The sequence below is a fragment of the Sciurus carolinensis genome, chromosome 15 (genome assembly GCF_902686445.1).
Source record: "Sciurus carolinensis chromosome 15, mSciCar1.2, whole genome shotgun sequence".
Lineage (NCBI taxonomy): Eukaryota > Metazoa > Chordata > Mammalia > Rodentia > Sciuridae > Sciurus > Sciurus carolinensis.
In genome coordinates, this window is record NC_062227.1 from 64,509,666 (window position 1) to 64,534,851 (window position 25,186).

Consider the following 25,186-nt stretch of genomic DNA (forward strand, 5'->3'; position numbering starts at 1 on the left):
CTGGCCCTCCCTGCCTCCACCCTCGGAAGCCCCAGGGGGATCTCTGCCCACCTGTTTACCCTGCTGCTCTCCTTCCCCTGTAGCCCGTTTCCCTCAACAGCCACCATGGTACTTGTAAGTCAGATTTTGTCACTCCCAGGTCTAAAGTCTTTTCAGGGCTTTCCCCACAATTGTTGGAATAATGTCCATCTTCTCCAGAGGCTGCCCGTCTGGTCTCTGCCCCCCGTCTCCACCCGCTGCCTTTCATTGGGTGCTCCCTCGCTGGCCTATCCTGTGGCACTGGGCTGTGCTTGTCATCAGCCCACCTGAGCCTTCCTGACCACCTCGTCACTCTGCCTCCTCAGGTCTCAACTGGGTGTCCACCTGCAGGGAGACCTTGGTGCCACACAGTCCTGCATTTCCTGCCCTCCACTGCTCAGGTGCCGCCACTAGCTGCCCTGTGGTCTCAAGGCCCCGGGCGTTCAGCAGCTGTCCTGCATGCTTGGTTTGCATCCTGTGCTCATAGGCCGTCTCCCTGCCTGCTCGACTGAATTCTGTGAGGGAGCTCCGTCTTGTTTACATCTCTGTCCCCAGATACAGTGTCAGTAAATACTTGTGGGATAGAGGACTGTCGCCACAGGTTCTTGCACGTGTTTTTTTTTTTTTTTTTTTGGTGGTGCTGAGGATTTGAACCCAGGGCCTTGTGCTTATGAGGCAAGCACTCTACCAACCGAGCTATATCCCCAGCCCTCTTGCACGTTTTTAGTGACAGCGTTATGCCCCTTGCACAGATCAAACTGCCTATTATAGAGGAGCTTTTAGGTGTTTTTCATTTACTAAAATGCTTTGGTGAGTATTTTTTATCTAGTCATTTTGTTTGGGTTCTTGCTCCTATCTGTGCTTCTTTTCTTAGGATTGATTTCTAAGTGAGGTTTTGTTTGCTAGAGGGTGTGTGCGTATGCAATTATAAGGTATGTGGTGCATATTGCTATTTGCCCTTTGACAAGACTGCTGGTTTCCAAGCTCTTCATACTCAGAAGCCCTTGGGCTGCCAGGGGTGGGGGGCCCTGTCTTCTTCATTGCTGTGCCCTTAGATCTTAGACTCTAAGGTCATCGGTTTTGTATAGTAAACAAATTAATTTCCCTGAGAAAATTCTAGTTATTCCTTCATTTAGATTTCTTTTTCTTCACTTTTTCATGTAAATGTTACCTGATTTTGCTTGCAGGAAGAACTAGGGCTGTATCTGCCCTGTCCCAGAAAGACCACCCAACGTCAGTGTGAACTTGGGGACCCTGGGGGCCGGGGTCACGTATTCCTTCAAATTCAAGCCAGGTTTGGTTGAGTCTTGTATCAGATCCATGGAGAATTCAGGACCTCACCAAGGGTTTCTGAAAATTCCAAGAAAGAGGCAGTGTCTCACCAGAATTCTTGTCTTCTGTGGTGTGGCGTGGGGCCAACTGGACCTTGCTTTCCATCCTCCACACTGTCCCTACCTAGTCCTCTCCTATCAGTCACAAATGTGAGGCTGCGCTGTGCAGGAAGAACCAGAGCTACATCTGCAGTAGCCACAGCAGGAGTTGCTACTTCACCCGTCCCTCGGCTCCTCCTCCTGAAGGCCCCTTTGTCCTTCCTGCTGCCAGCTCAAGCATCTGCCCCTTCAGCCAGCTCGGGACAGGCCTGCAGACCCATCCCCTCCTTAACAGTCCCCACCCACTCCTGCACACAGTGTCTAGGAGATTGCTGACGGGAGTATCTGTAATCAGGCTCGTTCTTCTCTGGATGTTTCTCGTCATCTTTTTCATTTGATTGATTCTTTATCTCTCTCAAGTCAAATCCGAGCCCCTTGGCCTGGCAAACCGGGGTTTCCTTTTAATCCATTGTTCTCAGTTTGTCTGCTGTGGGCATTTGGGGGTCACAAACTCTTCCCAGGTGTACAAAAAACTCCACACAGGTGTGCTGCCCAATTTCAACCCTATATAAAAAATGAACTATTACTTGAACTGTGCCAGCCCTTGAACTGAGCCACTGTGGGAGGCATCACGTGATTGACATCAGGGGACAACTTGCCAAGAAACAGAAAAGTGCCTCCATCTACATAACATCCCATGATAATGAGAGATCTGTGACCTCTGGCCTTTGTGTAGACAACAGTAAGGTCAGTGCTTGAAGGGACTAGGAGACCAGCACTTTATCCCCCCGCCCACCCCCCACATTTCTGTAAGCACATGGAGACAAGGTCATGCTATGGTAGGGCTGTTTCAGTTGTCCCTGACTTGTCTGGCAATACTTTGCATCTCTTAATCCTTTCACGGGGGCTGTCAAACCTGAACCCATGCAATGTTAGAAGGGGGTTGGTCATAAAAGCACAGACAAGTTGAGAGTGTCATTTTAAATTATTTGTATTGCCCATGCATTTGCGCATGGGCTGCTTTGTGTCTGCAGATGGTTGGGTGGAAGGTTGAATCCTGGAGTGTAAATGATCTCAGCATAGGTTCCAATTGATACATGTATATTTGATCTGTGGCTGATTGGCAAAGGTGTCCTGCATCCCGTTCTCTCCATGTTTTATTTTGCCCTGCCTTTATTTCCTTCCACATTGCATGATAATTATTGCGTTTGAATTATGTTATTTTTCTTTCCCTCACCTAGGTCTTGACTGAATGTATTAGACATGTGAATTGCTGCTACTTCTGTCTTGCTGATCTGCCCTTGTGTTCCCAAGGACTCCATTCCTAGCATTTTTTAACTCTCTTGCTTCTTTTGCAGACTTGGCTATAACTACCACTCACCAATTCTGCATGGTAGAAGTCTCTAGTACAGACCCTGCATTCTCCCATTTATCTATTTGGCCATCGATTTTGTCCATCTGATTGTTTCTTTGTGTGTGTGTGTGTGATGCTGGGGATTGAACCCAGGGCCTTATGCTTGTGAGGCAAACACTCTACTGAGCTATATCCCCAACCCCATCTGATTTTTTCATAAGCATCTTGAACTCTGTGCTCTATTTCAATTGATGTTAACAGTCAGTCACCCAAACTGGAAATGAGATTTATTTTGGACTTGTATCACCCACCTCCTTCTAAGCCATCTTGACATCACAGAGTCCTATACTGTTGATCTGCTCTTCACCTCCAATAGACCCAGGAACAGATACATATTTTTATTTCAAGGTCAATTTCAATGCCCAGTATATAGGAGCCACTGAGGAAATATTGGAATGAATGAAGAGTGGGCTAATGGATGAATGAATCAATGCTTAACTGACTTCTAAAATGGTTTGGGACAGTTACCATTCAGGATGATGCTTTTTATTTATTTTTATTGAAACAGAGGGATTGTTTTTGCTGATACCAATATTTTGAAAAGTAGTGTGATTTTGAAAAAGTTTTTTACTACATAAAACTTTCAGTCCTTTATCCCAGTCCACATTTAATGAATGTAAACTTCAAGGAGGAATTAATTGCTTATTACACTTGTGTTACCTGGTTGTTCCTGGACTTTTATGTAGGTAGTTCCATGTCTGGTTCTGTTCTGGTACCACTGGGAAGCATGTCCTCAATGGCAGGAATAGTTGATTTTAGGGACCTCTTTGACTTAAACCTGGGCTTCACTAGCTGGTGGCCTCAGTCCCTGGAGCCCTGGTGTCTTGGAGCTGCGGTGCTTCATTCTGGACCTTACTGTAACAAGAGGGGCCTCTGCTCCAGGGCTCGCTCTGTATGCCAGTGCTTCACTGAGCGGAAGTCGTTGCTTTGAGAGTTGGGTGTGAGAGTGCGGTCCCTTGAAGATCATTTTTTTAACTTTATTTTTTCCCTTTCCAACAGGGAGAATCCCGTATTCTCAGAGTAAAAGTTGTTTCGGGAATTGATCTCGCCAAAAAGGATATCTTTGGAGCCAGGTATGTCTGATTTTTTTTGGGGGGGGGTGGGGAGAGGGTAGGCTTCTGCAGAGTTTGGCAAGCACTTTTCAAATTTAGGGGTGCATTAGAACCATCTGGAGGGATTTTTTCCCCAGGGGCCACCAGCAGAGGTTGACGTGTGGCCTAGTGCTGATGCAGCTGGCCCAGGCCACGTTTGCACAGGGATCTAACTGTATCCCAAGGGCAGTTAGCAGGCTTGTCCTTCATGTGGGCTGATGGCATGAGGAAGTTAGAGTCTATGGCTGTGGAATATTTTGCCCTCGGGAGAGAAATACAGTTTAGAAATGTGGCTATGCTCATCTTAATACAGCCGGCTCTCGACATCCATGGCCACATCCATGGATTCATCCAACTTCCAGTCCAAGATATTTGGGCAAAACAATTATGTCTGTTCTGAACATGTCATTATTCCCTGAATAATATGGCGTAACAACTATTTAACAGCACTCGCGTTGGGTGTTGTAAGTAATCTGGAGATGACTGAAAGTGTACAGGAGCATGAGCATAGGTTATATGCAAATGCTACACCATTTTATAGAAGGGATTTGAGCATCTGTGGATTTCGGTGCTATGGGTGGAGGGGTCCTAGAACCAGTCCCCAGGGACACTGAGGGATGACTGTAGTTTTTTGTTTGTTTTTCCTAGCTTAGGGAAACCTGAAAGTGTCATTTTGTTCCTAGGAGAACTGGACACCCTTGATGTGTTTAGTCCAAGGGAAGAGATTTGGTGACTTTGGATCTGGTAATGGCTGTGCCATTTACCAGGGGCAGCAGCCTGAGCTTTCTGGACATTTTACCTGTTCTGTTTTGTTTTCAGTTCTGCATTTGAATTCAGATACTTTAAATCCACCCTTTTGTCCTAGTGGACTCTGTGATATGTGGCCTTCAGTTATTGTGCTGGTGGCCAGGTGAGGGTAAAGCCACTTTGAAGTAGGATTGACCTGGGTTTGGGACAACAGATCTTTTGAACTTTTGACCCAGGAGAGTCATTAGAGATGGTCTTGTCCTGCCTCCTGTTTTATGGTTGACGCAGGTCAAGTTCAGGAACTGCTCGCCCAGGTCACACAGGCCAGGGTGCTGGAAGAGTGACCAGAACGACCTGTCTGTCCCTGCCCAGGGCCCTGGTCACTTTGTGGCACTGGGTTATCATGGGTTTCGCAGTGAGGCCAGGTGGCTGCTGAAGGGTCCTCTGATCAGGTTATGGTTTCTTCTGTCGGCCTCCATGCCATGACCCTTGGTGACTCCTGGTCACAGGGACTCCACCTGATGCAGGAGACCCGTGGTAAGGAGGCCCCTTTCCTTCTATCTCACTGTCCTCCCCACATGCCCCATCAGAAGCCGGCTGCCACCAGTGGTCACACCTCTACTTTCTGACCTGCCACACACCATGTGCCTTTTAATTTTGTTGTTAAAGAAATTGGAAGTTACTAGAATGACACCTAGAGAAATTACGAAGAAATACAATTGAAATGAATGTTGGTAAAGCCCTTGGGCGGTTCCTGTGCCTGTGTGTGCCTCAGGTGACAAATGGGGGGCTAGCTCCTGGGGTGGTGTCACAGGGACCTCCTGTCTGAGTGTGGTCTTCATACCGACAGCAGCCTGAGCTGCCGTGATGTCGGAAGGGCAGCCCCTCCACCTGGAGGGCCCTCGTCATGGGACAGTGAGGTCACACTTAGGCACAGGCTGGCCAGCCTCGAGGCAGGTGGCAGAGTCCCTGCTTGCACTTTCCCACCCAGAGCAACTCTGCTGGTTTCAGGTCACTCCTCACCCCTGACATGAAACGCGTTTCCTAGAGTTCTCAAAGTCTGTACCTATGACCCACCTATGGCCCACCTCGGAGCCACCCGAAGGCTTTCCAGAAGCTTTCGGCTCATGTGCCTGTCCTCTCTCAACCCTCTCTGGGGGCCACATGGGCACTAAGATTTAGGATTTGCAGGTGTTATTAACTGGGGACTTCCTAATGTTTTTTCTGCTGGTCTCTGTTGCTAATTTAAAAATGTACTGGGCACAGACATCTCACATTTTCCTGTCTTTCACCTCTTTCTTAACACACAGCACCAAAAACCAGAGCAAAACGTTGTTTTAAAAAATTTAAAGATTTGCATGATTACTAGTAGGTTGTGCTGGTATGGCAAAAGTTCCTTTGCTGCTGGGTGTGGTGGCGCATGCCTGTAACCTCAGCAGCTAGGGAGGCTGAGGCAGGAGGATCTTGAGTTCAAAACCAGCCTCAGCAGCTTAGTGAGACCCTGTCTCTAAATAAAATATTAAAAAGGGCCTGGGGATGTGGCTCTGTGGTTAAGTACCTGGGTTTAATTCCCCATAACCCCCCCCCCCAAAAATGTTGTTTTCACTCTTTCCAGTGAAGTTTATTATTTGAAAGAAGTTGGATTTAGATAATCTCAATTTTTTTTAAAGGTTGATTAGGTTTTCTTTTTCATTACCCCCCAACAAAATGAAATTGATTGAAATAGTATTTCTCTGCCTATCAAGAAGGTCTGAGGTTGAAATTATAGTGGAATGACGCTCAGAAGCTTAGAAGAAAGAGTCAAGGAAATTTCAGCTTTGAAGTTTTTATTCTTTGTAGTTTTTAGGGACAGGGTAAAAAGGAGCTGTCCTCTAAGATGTTAATTAGAAAAACAAATAGTGTTTTGACCTCATGCATCAATTACCAGAAAATGAGCCAGACACTCTGAATCCCCTGAGTCCTCTTTCTGTCCTTCCTTTCCTGAGGTCCTCCCTGCCTGGCGTCTTCCTTCCCTCTGCTCTCTCAGGGGTCAGCTGACTTTTAAGTGCTGCTGCCCTTTAAGGACCTGTTTGCCGATGAGTGAGCTAACTCTGAAGGGTCGGCGACAGTGTGGGTTTGGGCCACGTTGGCTCTCACTCTGGGATGACAGGGTGGTGCCAGCTGTTACCTTTTGGTTTGGCCTGATGACTGCACTGTCCCTCCACACTACCTTGGGTAAATCCTTTAAAACCACCCACATCATAGTATGCTCCATGTAGAACAAGGACGACTGTTTCCTCATGGGAGGCACATGGGACTTGGGGAGGAGCCCAAAGTGACTCCAGTCGATGGGCAGGCAGCTCCGAGGTGTTCCTAGGCGGTGGTCAACAGCGAGGGAGGCCCTGCAGTGTGTTTCTGCCATCCACTGTGTACTTCAGAGCCCTGGGCCAGTAAGTGTACCCTTACCCCAGCCCATCCCTGAGTATTCCCTCCTCCTCGGGCCTCGCTGGGTGCCTCTGCCTGCCCTGGCAGAGGAGAGGAGGAGGGGCCAAGCTGGTGGGCAGTGTTGCCAGAACCCTGGACATGGCAGAGGCCTGGATCTGCAGCCTCTGGGGCTCTGCCACCAAGGGAAGTCACGTGGTCCCTTGGCCTGAGGTGGTGCCAGGTAAGGGGCAGAGTGTGATGGTTGAATGTGATTGGCAGGAGCAGCTGCGGAGGGGAGAGCACTTTATCCCTGCTTGCCCTTCTGAGGTGGTGGTGGGGGCTGCCTGAGGCCATCCAGGGTAGGAGTGTGTGGGGTACAGGTGGTGGGGCCCCTCCGCTGAGGTGACCATCCTCCCTTGAGAGACCTGTGTCTGAAGTGCCTTTCTTTTGGTCTCTCTTGGCCCTAATCCCATGCTTAAGATGCCGGATCATTTTCCATCTTCCCTCCAACAAAGTCCAACTTTATTAAAGGCACCTTTGTTCAGAGAAGGCTTGATAGCTGAGCTGCAGCCCCACCTGAACGTTGGAGTTGGCACACTTGGAGGGCAGCGGTGGGGAAGGACGGTCCCCTTGGGCTGTACCTGGAGGTGGAGCAAGGGCAGTCACTATAGTCATACATCTGCACTGGGACTCTGGCCTGGAAAAATGCCACGTTGGGTGGATGTTAGGGTGTAAGGTATAAATTGAGATTCTGTGACCCTGGGTCAGAGGCTTCCAGTCTTTACCGTCCCTGCCATGAAAAGAATGCTATTTTGTTTTCCAAAACAGTTTTTGAAACAATGCCGAGCAAAGGAAAATTAAACCCCTTAAAAAAGCAGGCTGTGTGTAGGATGCTGCTCATCCTCCCAAGGGAAGGAGGTCCTCTCCACACGAGCGCTGCGGGTCCCAACACGGCCTCTCTCCCCCTGAGCTTTTGCTGCAGCTGTTCTGTACCTGAGACCGCACTCCTTCCTCACCCAGGTCACGGTGACACCTTTGATGGCTTGGCCTTCAGGGCTCAGCTGGCTGGTCCTTGTCTCCTTGAGCATTCAGGCCACCTTCAGTCTCTAGCAGGTTACTTCCTGTCTTTGTTGTGCCCATAATTCCTGGGCAGCACTGGGCATAGTTCTGTCAATGGACCTGACTTATTTTATACTTATAATTATTTCTTATAATCATTTTATAGTTGTTCCTAAGCTACATTTTAGCTCCTCATGGCCAGGATTGCATCTTACTTTTCATCATCTAGAGCCTAGTACAGCACCTAGTGGGTCCTCGGGAAGTGTTTGCCAAGAGTACAAGAGCTGGGTCCTGTCCTCTCTCCTCCTTCCTTTTTTTTTTTTTTCCCTTCTGTCATGAAAACTCGCCATTTTCGAAATGTGCAGTGAAGCTGTCTTGTCTCTTCTTTTCTTAGCTTTTTTTTTTTTTTTTTTTTTTTTTTTTCTCCTGTGTCTGAAATCTGTACTTGTGCTTTCTGGAAGCTACTCATTGAACTTTCAAAGGCCAATTCTCTGGCAGTACACTTGCTGAGGTCCCCTGTCCTGTGACTGCAGCGGAGGACAGAAAGGTGGCTGCCACTTGGCTGTGGTGGTTCCACAGGTCTCCTCCTGGTCCCGGCTTGTTACTGTTCCTAGGCCCAGAGATCTTGCACACTGAAACTCACTTAGTGGAATGTGACCAGAGTGTGCTGCAGCCCAGGCTGCCGACCGCCTGCTCCTGAGGTGCTGTGGCTTGTCACCCTTCTCCCCCAGGCATGCGGGGAAGGTGCTTTTTCTGATTCTCTTGGAGGCTCTGTGTGAACCTGCCTGGGACTCACTCTGCATTCACATGAGTGCAGAGAGGAGATTAAGGGAGGCATACCCAGGACTGGCACCAGAGGAAAGAATCTTGGGAACTTGGGTGGATGGCAGGCAGGAAAGGTTTCCATTTCATGCTAATGTTTGTGCAAAATTGCTACCTCATACCCCAAAGGAGCATACTCTTACTGTGCTATATTCCAGAATATTCTCCTGGAGGCATGTGACCCAGCTGAGCTGGGAATGGAAGGTTGGGGCCCTCACCAGCCCCTTAGCGTCAGGGATCAGGACCCTGGTGTTCAGGTCCCGTTGGCTGCCTGCCGTCTCACACAGAAGTGCAGGTGATGGGTCAGGCATTGGCACCAGCTCATGGGGGGAGGGTTAAGCAACGAGGCAGTTACAGGAATCGGGCTAAAGTGTCAGAAACCTCATTAGGAGTTACAGGTGGGGATCAGCAGGCCACCTGCCCAAGCACTGTTGAGTCAGGCAGATCTGAGCAGAACCCGAGACCTTGGCAAAGTGGACCGAGCACATGCTCATGCCTGGGGCGGATTGATATCCACAGTCGACTGAGCTTGCAACTGACGCCCTTTGGGGTTTTGGGCTCAACCTCCCTGGGCTTTATGGGGGCCTCGATAGCCTTGGTAGGGGCACTCATGGCCTTCCATCATTGGCCTCCTGCATATTTCTCAGGCCTTGCTGTGCTTCATGACAAAGTGCATGTTCTCAGGAACTTGGGGTCTACCCCATCAAGAGACTCATGGCTTTGTGATCAGGGTTTCTTGATGTCATTTTTGCAATTGGTTGTAAGTGCTATGGTTCTAGGACTTGGCCATGCCTGCATTGTAACTTGGGGTTCCAGGAGCACCTGGGACTAGAAGAGGAATCCAGATGTGGTTTGAACTATTTATGTGGGAGCTAATTTGATCTCCCCAGTGTCTCTCTGCATTAGGTGCTCTTGTTCTTCCCATTTTTCAGATAAGCAAACTGAGGCAAGAAAGACTCTGTAGGTTGTTACCTCTCTACCACCACTAAACGGGAGAGCTGGGAACTGACTCAAAGCCTTGGCCCCTCCCAGAAGTTATTTACAGAATGTTACTGAGACTTGCAGTCAGCTGGTGAGGGCAGAGTGCTTCACCCCTGCTTGCCCTTCCAGGGTGGTGGAGGGGCTGCCTGAGGCCCATCCAGGGAAGGAGCGTGTGTGGTACAAGTGGTGGGCCCCCTCAACTAACACGGGCTTCTCAAGGGAGCATCAGTCACTGTTGGAACCCAGTGTGATGTCATCAGATCCTGTCTGAACTTTATGAAGAGGAAATAATTGTCTCTATTTGATCAGTGAGGAAATTGAGAGGTTGTCATTGGCCCAAGTTCAGACAATGCTGTCAGGAGCGGAGGACCAATTAAGACAAGATTTACATGGGTTCAATACCATGTTTTCTCCAGTGATATGCTGGCATTCCTCCTGGTGGGCCAGTTCAGGTGTTGGTGGGTCATTGGACCAGATCACTGGGAGGTTCCCTTTAAAACCGAAATGGATGATATGGTACTTTTTTTTTTGGTGAGCAGATGTAAGGAAATGGCTATTGTATTTGGTAATAACTGACCAAGTTTTTTGAACCAGAAGTAAATACTGTAAATTATTATGTTTATAATAGCTCTATTTTGCTAAGTAAGTTCTGAAAGCTTTTCTTTTAAACTTAGGATATCTTTTGAGGTTTCAAACTTTTTTCAGGTACATTTTCATTTCTAGGCATTCAATCTTCTGCCACAGGTGTAAGCAGAGACTGAATAGGTCATTTTATTGCAATTTTAGTCTAACCCTCTCAATTTTTCCTCCTCAGTGACAGTCTTCATTTGAGATTATAAAAGATGCATTGAAGACTAAAGCTGCCCCTTAACATTTAGCAGCGGTAGATGAGACAGGCCCAATCTGGAATCCCTTGCCCTCAGAGAGAGGGTTGCAGGACATCTCGTTTATGGCTCATTGCACGCGATGTGATTCTTGTTTGGGTTGCCATCCTCTTTTTCTTTTGGCAGCTGGGGATTTGAAATTTAAAACACATGGGCTTGAAGGTACTGGAAGGATGTGGCAAAAAGCCCTGTGTCTCCTAGTGATTGAGAGCAGTGGGCCTTAGTGCTACGTAATGCTGGCCCTGTGGCACCTGCTAACGTTGACCCACTTTATCTAGATTCAAGGTGGTAGCATTTTGCTGTTTGCTTCATCAGTTTTCCCCCCAGGTATTCAAAAGTGAATTATACATATCATGATAATTAGTCCCTAAATACTTCAGTTCGCTTCTTAAAAAAACAAAACAAAAAAACTTATTTCTATATACCTATAGAACTATTTTCATAAAACTAATAATTGCCTAACAGACAGTATTACCAAATCCATTATCTGCCTTCTCCCAACCATTCCTAAAATGCTTCTTGGAGCTGAGCTATTGAAATTCAGCTAAGAACCGTGTTTTGCACTTAATTGGTAGTTCTGTTCCCACTCTTAGCCCAGAACAGTTTTTCTCCTCTCTGCTTTGAAATGACTGATAAGTTGTCTTACTTTCCATATTTGATTGTTTCCTGATAGTATTATCAGTTAACGAATGGATGTTTTCTTCTTTCCTGCTTATTAGAACTTGGATCTAAAAGATCAAATTCAGTTTAAATGTTAGGACAGGATGGGTGACAGTGTGTGCACCTGGAGGGACACAGGGTCTGATTACACCCTTGTCAGTGGAACAGAGATGATTCCTGGTTAACATAGGGGTGGTCTGATTCCACCAGTGTCAAATTACATTTTTTTCCCAGATGACCAGCAAATAATTGGTTATGTGATAAATTTACATTATATACATGTAAATTGTAATTAATTAACCAATTAATTAATTTTGGTGGTGCTAGGACTTGAATCCAGAGCCTCACGCATGCTAGGCCAGTGCTCTGCCACTGAGCTATACCCCCAGTCCCTACATGTAAATTTTAAAGATTAATTTATTTTTCTCCCAAAGGATTAGAAATTGTTATTTTCCTTTGCCTTTAAAAAACGGAGTAAATCTTCCTTGACTCATGGGGAAACTTCCAGGTTGTACATATCTTGAAGTCCCTGCTCTCAAATGTAAGCACTTTCAGGACAGCGCTCAAGCCAGAGTGCGCAGGGCATTGGTCCCTGTGGGTTAGACAGAGTTCACCAATGTGTTTGGACAGTGGAGCATTAAGAGCAGCAGCAGCAGAAACTGAGCCAACATATTTGGAGATTCTGTATTAAACATCCGTATTCCAGGTTTGGGGCATTAATTTTGGCAGTGCTGATGTAGACAGGCAGCTGGCATCTGGGTGTGGGTATGTGACTGGTTAAGTGCTGCAGTTGGGTGGAACTGAGCCTCCTGGGTCACAGAGGGCCCGTCGCTCCTGTCGTCTTACATGCAGCCAGCTTCCCCTGGGGTCAGGAGGTCCCCAAGGGATGGGCCCGCATTTGGTTTTGTGCCCCGTGCAAGCTCTTCCTTAGCAATTAGAGTCAATTTCTCTTCCTACCCGCTGGCGGAGCACCTTGCACTGCGCACAGCCCGTGTTGGCGGTCTGCCGCTCTTGTCAAGTCCCCCTTTCTCTCCAGAGGCCCGTTTGAGCAGCCTTGCTGTCTAGGGCATTGCTGAGAATCACAACATCAACCACCACTAATGGCCTCTGGGCCAAAAGGTGTTTGTCTTAAAATCCCTGATCCAAATAACCTGTACAGTTACTCACGTGAGAGCCCCAGAGAACCTAACTCGGATTGCTCTGTTCTCCCCACTGAGAGAGACGAAAATGACATTAAAGGATATCGGCCCTCTCCCCAAATATAAATTAAAAACCTCTTCTAGTTTCATAACAACTGTATAATCATTCACATTTTGTTTACCTCCTGGTCTTTAAACATATGGATGTCAGCAACTTCCTTTGAAAATATGTCTTACAGCTTGTGTGCCACCCAGCCCACCAGGTTCCAGCGGGAAACATTTGAGGTGGATGATTGCACAGGGCAGTAAGTCTGCAGCTGTGTTAGACCCCAAGGCTTGCTGGGTTCTAGCCAATGCCATGACATTGGGTCTTCCTGATGACCTAGAATCACTGAGAAAAGCCCATGCAGTGGCCAGTGTGCAGTAATTGGGAATGTGGAGATTATCTTTGATTAGTTTTTAAGATTTCCACATACATTAGGGTTGTTGGAGTGGAGAGGGCTCTTGGTGTTGGATTTGTGAGAACCCCTCCAACAACACTCTTTCCCCTCAATTGCCTCCTGATGCACAACCACACAGAATCACAGAGGAAGCTTTACCCCAATGGTTTGAGAACAGAAGAAACATCATGGGCCTCTCGCTCTTCTTTTTTCCATAGTCTGCACCAAGAGTCTGATGTGTTTTTAGGAAGGTGAGGGTATTTAACACATAGTAGGTGCTTGATAAATTTTGCTGACCTGGTCAGAGTAGAGCTAGAGAAAATGGAAAAATTCCAGAGTGGCTGAATAGCCTGGGGGTTGACTTAACTACAAAGGACAGCAAGAGGAGTGGAGTAGGACCTTTGCAGTGGCAGAGTTGAAGTTGGGTCCCCGCCTCCCTGACAATACCCAGAATGCTTGGTGCACTTCCTTCCCCCTCCCCCAGCTGCCTACCCCTTTCCCTCCTCACCCTTATTGCTAGGCTACCACCTCGTCCTGTGTCCTTGTGCCCTTACCCTTTTGGAGTGACTTCCTCTGTTTTCTTTCTGAGGGTTAGGAAAGGGCATAAGAAGAAACTAAAGCGTAAGGAAGGGGAGAGTTGCCAAGCTGAGGTGAGTCAGAAACAAAAGCATTTTGAATGCGTAAGACAAAGAGGAAAACATTTATTTTACAAAGATCGAGCTAGCACCCAAGCCTTCAGGAACTGAGGCTCAGGTGCTGAGGCAGAGAGTGGCTCCAGCAAGGTAGCCAGAGGGCTGCCGTGAGCTCCCCTCCCGAAGTCAGGAAGGACTGTTTGGACACCCACCCTGGCATGCACCCACTCCCAATGTGCAGCCCCATGGGGCCTTAGAATGTGGCCCTGGGCCTGTCATGCATCTGCATGGTTGAAGGCAAAAACATCCCGCTATGTCTGAGAGTCATGCTTTTGGAAGAGCACAATCCAGAATCCATTTTGAAAACATATTGTTGGCATTCCAAAACATTATACTCTCAGGTATAATGTACATCAGGTATAATGAAACATTATCATAGGCTTCATAAAACTATGTTCATATTTGGGGGACGGACCAGGAAGACAACAATTTTTCAGGCTTTTTATAAATGAAGTGAAATGTCAGGTTCTTAAATAGTAAATAAAATGCTTCCCAAGGACCGTATATCTACATCAGAGGCCAGTGAACTTTTTTCTCCCCACTACAAGGGGTCAGACACATAACTTCGGGAGACATGCTCTCCAACATAACACAAAAGCAGTCTGGACAGTATATAAACTGTAGGGAAGTTCAAACTTGCCCTTGGATAGTTTGAATTGAACCTGCTGAGATGAACTGATTATAGATGAGCAGAAGAAAAAGCATACCATTTATTTGATCGTGGTTTTATGTGACACAAGAGCCTTCAGAGTGAAGACCCGGAGGCCCAGAATGAGGTGCCCCATGTTCGTGCTCAGGTTCAGCAGCACAGGGACGGCTGTGTAGAATGTGCTTGAACTGAAGGTCTGAGCTCATGGAAACAGACCTGGGGGTTCCCAGCAAGGCCTGCTGTCCAGGTCCTTTGTGGTCCCTCTGTGGCAGCATCCCTTCTGAGTGTGGGGCAGGACCCCTCTGGGATGAGGGTCCTAGTTTCTTTGTGGTCGGTTGTTGCACAGAAAGGCAGGGGAGAAGGTTAGAATCGTATTTTTAGGTTGTATGGCTGGCTTTGGGGAGAAGGGCTGCAGTTTCTATGGTTGCCTTAGGAATGGGGAAGTCTCGTTTCTGTGGCTCGCCTGGTGGGAGACTGAGGGGTGAGGGACAGGAGGGCAGGGAGACACTTGGCTTCTGAGGTCTTCACTTTGGGGTATTGTTTCTGAGCTCCAGCAAAACAAATGCGTGTTGCTGTGTGCCAACTCCTGAGAGTGCAAGGTACTGATTTTCTAACACAGGTATGTTTAGAATTGGAGGTGTCAGTAGTATGTAGTTACGACTTTCAAATTCAGCCCTCTCATAAAGCTGCTGATTGGTCAATGACAAATGGTAATTCTGCTAGTATTGACTTTTTTTTTCTTTTTGCCTAGGGAAGTGGGATTCCTAGATATTGCAGTAGCCTTTTATTTTCTGTTCAAGGGCAGCAAGCTTAAAATGTTGCTTATGAAACTTTTGGATATGCACTGTGAATTTAAAGCTTTACAAATGAATGCAACTGTAAAATGTTTTGTCTTAGAAAAAAGTAATTATTCTCACTGCTTTGCACATAAAATGCCTGAATGATAAATAAAGTTGAATTTGTATGCATACAAGCAGATGCAGATACATAAATTAGTGTATTGCAATTAAAATGTTGCCTGTTTTTCCTCTTGAATATTTCTTGGGCTTATGACCTTCATGCAAAAAACATTTAATAAGGAATCTACAATCTATAATCAGTAAATTATTAAAAGAACTGGCATTCCTACTGTATAATATCAACACAAACTGTACAAAATACGCCTTGACTCTTAGTGTATGCAGATTCTCTGGCATACAGAGTAAGGAGCATTGAGGAGACCTCAAAGGTTGTTTTCATTTCTGTCCTTGTTGTAGGGACATTGTTGTGCTTCCCCTTTTGCAGAACTGATTATCGTTTCAAGTCACTGTTATTTTTAGATGCTGGAAATTAGGCATTTGTGGTAGGAAAGTACAGAAAAAGTTGAAAAAAACGGCCTGTTTCAAGTTTGGGGAGTGACTGGGTGGGAAATCTAAATGGGCAAATTCTACTTATCACCATCTCCTCTTCCCTCCCGTCTGCTTCCCTCCCCTCCTCTCCTCAGTCAGGAACTGATAGCATTGGTTGTGTGATATATCAGAACTCACCCTCTCTTGCTGATTTGAAGTTCTTTGAGAACAGTGACTTTAAAGTTGGTTAAAGTGATTTTTCAAGGTTACCTAGTGAGTCTGGACAACAAAACTTTGCACATTCCTTTTCTTGGGTGTGGTTTACCAGCTCCCGATAGTGTGACTTCACATTTTCTTGTTATTAAATATGTAACCAAACCATCTTGTTTTGGAAATGAAATATGAACCACCAGTGGGGCCACATAATTTAGAAGCATTTGTCCTTATGCAGTTTCTTGGCCTGGAATGTCAAAATTTCTAACACTATATAGAGGCATCCACTCTGGAGACCTGGGAGTTGTCCTGGGCTCTCATCCCTCCTGTCCGGGGTCTGGCTCTCAGTGGTGAGGTAGAGCACTTCTCCAATGGGATCCTCGGCTGCTATCCTCTCTCTCTCCTGCCACATAAGCATGGGATTCTCTTTCAAATGTAGACCAGGCTGTGCCCCTGGCCCATCCTTTGGTGATGTCCAGAGGCCGTGGATTAATGTTCACACAAAGCCCTCTGTGAAGTCCTCCAGGTGACCCCTTGCCTTGAGCTCTGAGCAGAGCAGTCCACTGAGTCCTGTGAGTCCTCAGAAACTCTGTTGTCCCTCCCCAGTGCCTCGCGGGGCCCATAACCATCACCCTCTCCCTGTCTGCACAACAGACTTGCTCTTGTCCTCTCTCGAGCCCATTTCTCAGGTCTCTTGTGTGCACCTCCCTAGACATGCCTTGGCCTTCAATCCCTCAGCCCAGGCAGTGCTTAGCACACATGTTGAGATTTCCCTTTGCCAGGCCTTCAGCTGGCTGGAAGCTGTGTCCTCTGCACTTGGAGTAGTCCCACATTGGCCCAAGGGCACCAAGTCCACAGCCACCACTGCCCATCCCATCCCTCCCATGTGTGTGGCATGCCTGTGTTGCTTCTTCCAGACCTTTGTCTGTGGTCCCTCTGCAGGATTTCTTTTCTGTGGTGCACTCTCCAAGGGATTTGATACATGCCCCTGTGTGTGTGTGTGGGGGGGTGCAGGGCAGGGTATGGGCATGTATACTCATTCCATTACTTTTCTTGTTCCTTTTGTTATTCTCTAGGTATCTTTAAGACCCTCAATTCTTTAAAATATTAAAGTTATAAATTTTTAAAAATATAAATTTTTTTAAGGTTTACATCATATTGTTTTAAGCTCATTCCTACTTTAAAGTTAGCAAAAATGCTTTTCTTTTTAAGGAAAGTGCCATCTTTAGCCCCTCTGTCCACAGATTTCACTAGAGGAGGGAATTCCGAAGCCTCTGCCACGGTGGCTTCGAGTGTCTACCTGTTTGGGCTCCACTCAGGTGTATTGGGGAGTTGCAGCTCCCCCTGGTGGCCAGATCAGCAGGTGCCTTTTCATTCCAGACAGTTAAAATCAGTTCCAAATCTAATACTAGATCATTGGAGTTCTTTCTTCAAGGACAGTATTAATTCATCTCTTGTTTATTTTTGCAAGTGTTTAATTCATTGTCAATAGTGACACATAAAGGGGGGGGGGAGTTATTTACCTGAAGCAATTCTTCCTTTTCACCTGGTTGATTTTAAAGTAGTACATGGCATTAAATATTATCTCCTCCTCCTCTTTCCTTTCTTCTCTCTGCCAAATATTTTGCTAAATTTGTAGAATAGTCAAAATAAGATGCCACTCTCTAAAAGTAATAAATAATTGATCTTGAAAATACATGAATTTCTTCAAATGAGGAGTGCTATATCCCAATAGTTTCATAGATGAGATGAACTAGAATGTTTTTATATTCAAATTTTTATGATTCAGAACTTAAACACTCTTAGGTTTTCTAAGGAAGGAATTTTCAAACTGAAATTTTTTATAAAACTTTTTTTCTTAGTTATAGATGAACACAATACCTTTATTTTATTCATTTATTTTTATGTGGTGCTGAGGATTGAACCCAGTGTCTCACATGTGTGAGGCAAACACTCTACCACTGAGCTACAACTACAGCCCATACTGACATTCCTACTACAGAAAAATAATACTGTTGTACATGGTTGCTTATATCCTTACTGTTTATGGTAACCGGTATGGGTCATCTCAAAAGAATTTAGATTTGGTTTTGGAATTAAAATTCCCTTTGTATATGGTTTTACGTGATGTTGTAGGAGTTTTCAGTTCTGTAGAGAAATTAACTGAGCCACCCATGACTACAAAAGAGGCTCAGAAGAGGGTAGAAAGGGCTTTAAGATTTCTATTTCCATCTCTTGAAGCTAACTTTGCAATAACATATATAGATAGTGTTACCCTTCATACTGACAGTAACCCTCAAAGAATGATAGCAGCAATTTTTAATTTTCATATTTTTTAATGCAAGCATGGTTAAGTTTCTGTCTGGCATGCTTGAGTTTTTCTTTTTGTTTTTCAATTCTGCCAGATGCAGGGGAAGAGTCCATTTCTTGGTGGACAAAATCTTGGGCAGACTGCTGAAGTGGATATGTTGCGGTGAAGAATTGCAAACAATAGGGGTGCTTAAAACACCCACGGAGAAAATGGAGTGGGTGATTCATCTCCTTATTTTGCAGGGATGTCCTTTGCTTCCTTTGCCATCTTTTAATGTCTACAGTAACTGCCAGAAGCAAAACTAAGCAGAAATCCAGGCATGTCTTCATTGGGATGGAAATGGAGCGGCACTTAGGAAAGAGAGTGGCAGTTTGAGGTGATGTTGATGAAGATATCGTGTTTTCCTTTGCAGACAGATTTGTTCTCAAGGTTGGTAGGGTAATTCACACAGCGCTCTATAGTGACATAGGCACTGATGCACTTTTAATATTTAATTAGTTGGTTCTCATGAGAGAATGTTTTCACGTGACAGCCCTGGTGCTAGGACACTAGACCCAGAGAAGGTCATCTTGCTCATTTCCCTTAGACACTGACCCCCAAGGAAAGCAAGCGTCCAGAGCAAACGTCCTGAAGCTGCCTCAGCTGGGAAGAACAGTGCTACTCACAGGGAATGGTTTGCTTATGCCTGGTGGCTGGAGAGAGTGAGAAACAGAGGTGGTCAGGAGTCTGGGGACAGAGGAGTGTTGGGGTCACCAGTGTGGACCACAGCACCATGTGGCATTCCCTGAAGCCTCCCTTTTTCTGCCCTTTACCCCTTTGTGCTTGATTTTATCCTCCTGGGCATTTGCGGTCAATCTGAGGCTTTAGTAAGAGTCAACTACGGGAGATGGAGGGACATGAAGGGGGAGGATCCTACTAACAGAGTGCCTACTAGCGTTGCCGTCACATATACTACAGGTAGGGCCTGATGTCGCGTTGACACAATAAGAACATACATATTAAAGAAAGTACTCGGGGTCCCTTGAGACAGGAGGCCTTGTTCTGTTCCTTCTTCCCCCCGAGAGGATGGAGCCCCACCAGGGCAGTGCAGCAGAAGTCATCTCGCAGCATGATGGGCACAGCAAGCAGGGGGAAACTTGGAAACGCACCGATTTATATAACATGAAGTGCAAGGCATGTGCTGTTGCGAAGACCTCAGGAGGTGCCTCTGAGGCGTGAAATGAAAGTCCCTAGCCTCCTCCCCCACTGCATAGCTAGACCCTGTGAGTGTGGCCGTGGTTTGAGCGTGTCACCTCCAAATTCCAGTGTGGCCCGCAGGAGAGCGTTAAGGGGTGGGGACTTTAAAAGGCGAGTGGTCCCTGAGGATTCCTCCCTGGTGAAAGGGACAGGAGCCATGGTGGGAGGGCTGGGTGGAGGGAGTTGGCTTCCGCCTTTTTCCTCATGTGGATACAGTGTCCCTCTCCTCCAAGGGTACAACCCTCAGTGGACACCAAGTGCCATGCCCTGATCTTGGACTTCTAGCCTCCAGAACTGTGAGAAATCAGCTTCATTTTATAAATCAACTAGTCTCAGAAATTTGTCGAAGGCAGCAAGGCAAGGGATGCCCCCAGATCTTGTGTGTGCGGGCGGGGTGCGGATCACACTCTCTGATCTCCTTCACTTGTTTGTCACGGCGCAGTTCAGGGTGAAATGTCTCCGGCTCCTGGCATGCTTCTGCCTGACTGAGTCTTTTCTGTGTGCATGGCGTTCGAGATTCTTCAGAAGCTACTGTGCTGAAGGGCAGATGGCCATCCCTGGGATCCTGGACCACCCGCACTTGGCTCGAGAGCATCCTGTGGTTGCTTTGGTTAGAGGAAGTCACAGTGCTCTTTACTGTTGCTGCAGCTGCACAGTTGCAGTTTGTGCCTTGATATTCTAGATATTTTTAAGCCTTTATAGTGGCTGGTGTCCTGTGGACGGGAAGGGTACACCCCCTTGCTCAGAGCACTCTTTTGTCCTCCAAGTCTCTGGGCCCCTGCAGAGGGGGTCACCTTGAAAGGTGCTCCTCGCACACCTTCAGGCCTCTCTTACCATGGGAGGCCTGGCAGTGGGAGCTTCCTCTGGCACTGGGTTGCCACTAAGGAATGAAGCTCCAGGTGGAGGTGTCCCATGATTCCACCCTCGGCGCAAACACTCGGCTGCTGGGCTTCTCATGATGAAAATAAACTTTTTCTTTAGAAATGCAAAGACAAACACTCCCCTTGATTGGAGAGTGGCACATAGGCTGGTACTTACTGCCTTTGTCTTAGTGGAAGTCATGCTGCAGTGTGCTGTCTAGCTGGGCAGGAGGCACAGAACTTTCACCTGTCCCTTGCTTGCCTCAGAGACTAGAGCTCCTCCTGTCCGAGCTAGCTGATGAGTGAGTGTTCAGTTCAGGGCGGGTGCTGTATTCCCCGGCCTGTTCTGAACAGCTCGCTCTTCCGTGCACTTGTGGGTATCTTTTCAGATTGCTTCTTCAGATCCGATTTACCCAAGTTATGCTTGGTTCACCTTAAGTTTGCAAAATAATTATTTTAAAATTTCAGGTAGAAGTGCAAATTAATTTTGAATTAGTTTCACTTATTTAACTTCTGCCTTCTTTCCTCTTTTAGACTGTTTTGCTTAACTTTTGGTGTCCAGAGTTATAGGAAAAGAAAAAGTAGTTATAAAAGAATGAACAACTACCTAAAAGAAAGTGGCTTTGTGTTTTACAGCCTTAAGGATTTAACATGTTGACTGGAGAGATTTGGGGGAGGGTGACCTGGTTGGGACTGTCTCGCCTTGCGCCTGCTGTTTTAATAGAAATCATTGCATTGTGTAGTTGGGTCCCTGGACAGACCCTGAGGCTGAGGATGCTGTCCCCCTTCTCCCCTGGTGCTGGTTTTCTGCCAGCAGACTGTTTGGCATGGTTTTGCTTGTGGAGCAAGGAGACTTTACTGGAGATACTGCCAGATCATCCCAGAAACCTTGTTAGGCATGAGCTGGAAGTTTACTGAAGTTTCTCAAGGGCCTGAGTCAGTGCTAAAGTTTCTAAAGATTTATACAGTGAGTTCCAGAAATGTTCTTGGAGACTTGGTTTTGCGGTACAGGTGTTTCCTGGGCCCTGTCCCCGCTTCTCCTATGGCGGAACCCTTACCTGACCAGGGAGGGGGAATTTAGGCTATGTTGGTTTTTCAGGCGAGTGAGCACTGGGAGTGTACCGTCACGGTCCTTGTACTTGTATCAGAATGGCAGTACAAATGTGCAGCTGACCAAGGAATGCCAGCTCCTGCAGGTGCCACCAGGAGGGAGGCCTTAACTGTGCCTGGGCCGTGCGGTGGACCACGCCACACCAGACCCTGGCCTGAAGAGGCTCATGCCCCTCAGCTTTGATGCAGAGTCTGCAGTTCACCAGGTTGCTGGAACCAGATTTCTAAAGGGTCCACATCAAAGACTTTAACTAGCAATGTCCACCAAACTCAAGCTTTTCAAAGAGAGGTTTAAAGTGGTTTTGCAACACAAAAATCGGAGAAGGTATGAATGATCAGATTCAAGGAAAAAGGCCAAAATTTTTAATGTTCTTATAACAAGTTTTTTAAAAAAAATTCTTTTTTAGCTTTTTGCATGGCCAAAGTTAAAAAGGCAAAGTAGGGAAATACTGCCAGTTTCTATCACAGAAGAGTAAATTTCCTTAACATAAAATGACCTACAAGTCAATAAAAAGACCAGTAACCTAAATGAACAATGATCATTAGAGAATGGGCATAGATAGTTCAAGGAAAAGGGAAGACCACAGGCAAGTGAACATGTTGGGGTAGCCTCACTTACAATAAAGGGGAAAAGCAATTAAAACTCCTGTGAAATGCCATTTTCAACAAATCGTCAAAATTCAAAAATTTAACAACACTCTGTTGATAACAGCTACCCCTAAGCCTTTGTTGGAGGGTGTGTCGGCAGGGAGAACCTGTAGCAGTTTGGAAAGGTTCATGGAAATGACAGGTGCACATCCTCTCAGACCAGGTCCCAACCCTGTCAGTCTATCTGACGGGCACACACGCACGTGTGCACAGTAGAAGAGAGACGAGGATGTGCCTTCCTTGGTGGATGCCATCACCAAAGATTAGAAACAACATTAAAAAGAGCCAAATCCCCCATTCAGACACAGGTGTCCCTTCCCCTCCGGCTGCTTTGTGCTGGTTTCTTCTCAGCCAAGTTCTCGCCATTCAATGGCAGCTCTAGGCTTCTGTGCACAGCAGAGGTCGAAGTTCAGATGTGCATGTGGAACTCGATCATCCCTAGAACCAGTGGCTTTCCCACCCCACTCCACACTGGGGAACTTTAAAACACGCATCGACTGTGATTCAGTTGACCTGGAGTGGGACCTGGATTAGGAGCCTCCGAGTGAGCCCCGTTTTGCAGCAGTGGAAACCAAAGGTTAAAGAAGCTGCTGGTTACCCCAAGGGCCGAGTTGCAGGAGGAGGTTGGGCCGGCCTGGGGCCCCTGGCTGTGTACTCTAGTCTTGAACTTTCCGGTGACATTCCCTTGGTGGGCAGGGTGTCACACTCACCCGCCTGTTTGCATCCTGTATTTTTGAATGACGGAAATTAAACACATGCATATTTATGTTGTATATTATGGTGTGGTTCTTTTCACAAGAGATCAGTATTTATTCCTCTTGCAAGTGGTGAATTCTTTGTCTTTCCAATGAAAACATTGCACAGCCTGCAGCTCTGCCTGTGTAGCAAGATAGAAGCTATTCTCTGGCTCTCTATTCAGCACTGCTCTCCTGAATCTGAAACCCAGCCTTGACCTTCTCCTGGAGGCCCCTTTGTCAGGCTTCAACACTGTGAACAAAAGCCGTTTCTTTCACCTGTCCAGGGCGCCAGGGAAGTAAAGGCTGCTCACCGGGCTTTGCAACCCCGCCAGCCTGCAAAGCCTTTGTCCTCCTGTGATGTGTAGTGAGAGCTGACACCTCCTGGAAATCTTTAAAATTGTTCTCTAGAGAAACCATTCTGCCTCAAGTGCCTATTTTTAGACTTTCTAAAGCTCACATCAATTTTTTTGCTGCCTTTCTCTCTCTCTCTCTCTCTCTCTCTCTCTCTCTCTCTGCTCTAAGCCTGCTGTTTGCAAGGCAATGGGCCCTTTGTCTTTAAAGTTCAGCACTGTCTGGTTTGCTCCCCACCTGAACTCCTCCACCCAGGATGCTCTGGGGATGCTTCTCCTCTCATTCTGACCCAAACCAAAACCACATGTAATAACCTTTACACAAGAGGAGTTGAAACAATACAACCAGGAGAAGAAATAGCTTCCAAACAATGATCCTAGAGAGAGATGAATCTAGAGTGTAAACTGGTCTGTCTTAGGACTCTGGGGCATTTTTAACCTGTTCAGCTAGACCGGTTTGAACTTTGAGCTGTCCAGTTGGTTGTCCTAGTTGAGAGTGAGCACATCTATCTGATGGTTCCTGGCATAAGGAATTAGCAGTTGTCAAATTCAGTGACAGACTGCATGAAATGGGGTTAAAGTGTTGACTTGGGCCTTGACCATAATGGTCAGCCTGGGGTAGTTTCCTCTTTGGCCAGGGATATGGTTCTTCTTTCCATGAGCCCATTGGTTGTAACTAATGGCAGCAGTGTGGTTTTGATAAGCTCTCCTCTTGGACAGTGGTGGGCAGCTGGGCGTCAGAACACCACCTCTGCTCCTTTCCTTCCACTTTGCTTCTCTCTCGGGTCCCAACTTCATCTCTTCCTTCCTCCTTATTAAGTCTTGCAACAAAAGTCAAGTATCTTTTGTCTTTTCTTTGAATGAAATAAACAAGGTAAATGAAATATGTGGTATTCTCTAAAACAAAAAAATTCAAACCTCCAATAAAACCAAACCAAGTATCCCTTTAGGAATACTTGGGTTGAACATCCCTAATCTGAAAATATGAGATGTTCCAAAATCTGAAACCTTCTAAGTACCAACGTGCCACACTTAACCTCATGTAACAGGTTAGTCAAAACATAGGTGCACTAAAAATAATCGTGTACAATTACCTTCAGGTTATATGTATAAGAGGTATATGAAACGTAAATGAGCATTTGTTTTTAAAGTTGGACCCTATACCCAAGATATCTCATGCATATGCAAATATTCCAAAGTCATAATGGTCTTAATCATTTTGGATAAAGGAACACTCAACCTGCATACATAGTTTGGAAAGATCAGAAGGGTACACAACAAAATACTAACATTATAGTAGGGTGGTAGGCACATTTGCTGTTTTTGCAATTTCTAAAGATTTTTTTAAAAGCATGTTTAATGTTCTCAAATGTACAGAAAGAAAAATGTGCGTCTCTGTCCATCTAGCAAACGCGCTTTAAAGGACTTCATTGTATGGAAATAGTGGAGAATGTGTATGTATATATCCAGGGATGTTTTATGTAGCCAAAGAAATAGTTGTAAGGATGAAGCATCAGAGAAGTTAAAACCGCCTAAATTAGTTGAAGTATGATATATCTCTATAATAGAATAACATAAGGCCATTAAAATGATTTTGCAGATAAATAATTGATACTGAGCCATTTTGTGACATAACACAAAAAAGTAAGCTGCAGATTGGTTTGTTGTTTGATCCCATCTTTCTGTAAGAAACACATAATTTATTTGGGTGAAACCTGTAATTTCTTCTCACAGCTGACCTCTTACCACCATGATTTAAATCCATCTCCTCCCTTTCAATAGAAGAATTAACAGTGCTGAGCAGAGCTTATAATGACCAACTGACTTCTGAATGGACTATTGATGACTGTAATGCCTGAGATATTTAAATACCATTTGTATCAATGAATAGTGAGTTTCCCCCACGGTGTGTCTGAGTGTCTTTAGAAGAGACCTGTTATGGGGTGGATGTGAGGTGTCCCCCAAAAACTCACATGTGAGACAATGCAAGAAGGTTCAGAGGAGAAATGATTGGGTTATGAGAG

At 46.1% G+C, this 25,186-nt stretch overlaps 1 protein-coding gene across 3 annotated transcripts in view; it reads left to right on the plus strand.

Annotated features, from left to right (window-relative positions):
* Nedd4l (NEDD4 like E3 ubiquitin protein ligase) overlaps positions 1 to 25,186 on the plus strand; it is a 312,978-nt gene that overhangs the window by 100,312 nt on the left and 187,480 nt on the right. For all 3 annotated transcript variants that reach the window (XM_047526345.1, XM_047526346.1, XM_047526347.1), the window contains exon 2: positions 3,802 to 3,875. In XM_047526345.1, coding sequence (XP_047382301.1) covers positions 3,802 to 3,875 — 74 coding nt within the window. The remainder of the gene's footprint in view (positions 1 to 3,801; positions 3,876 to 25,186) is intronic.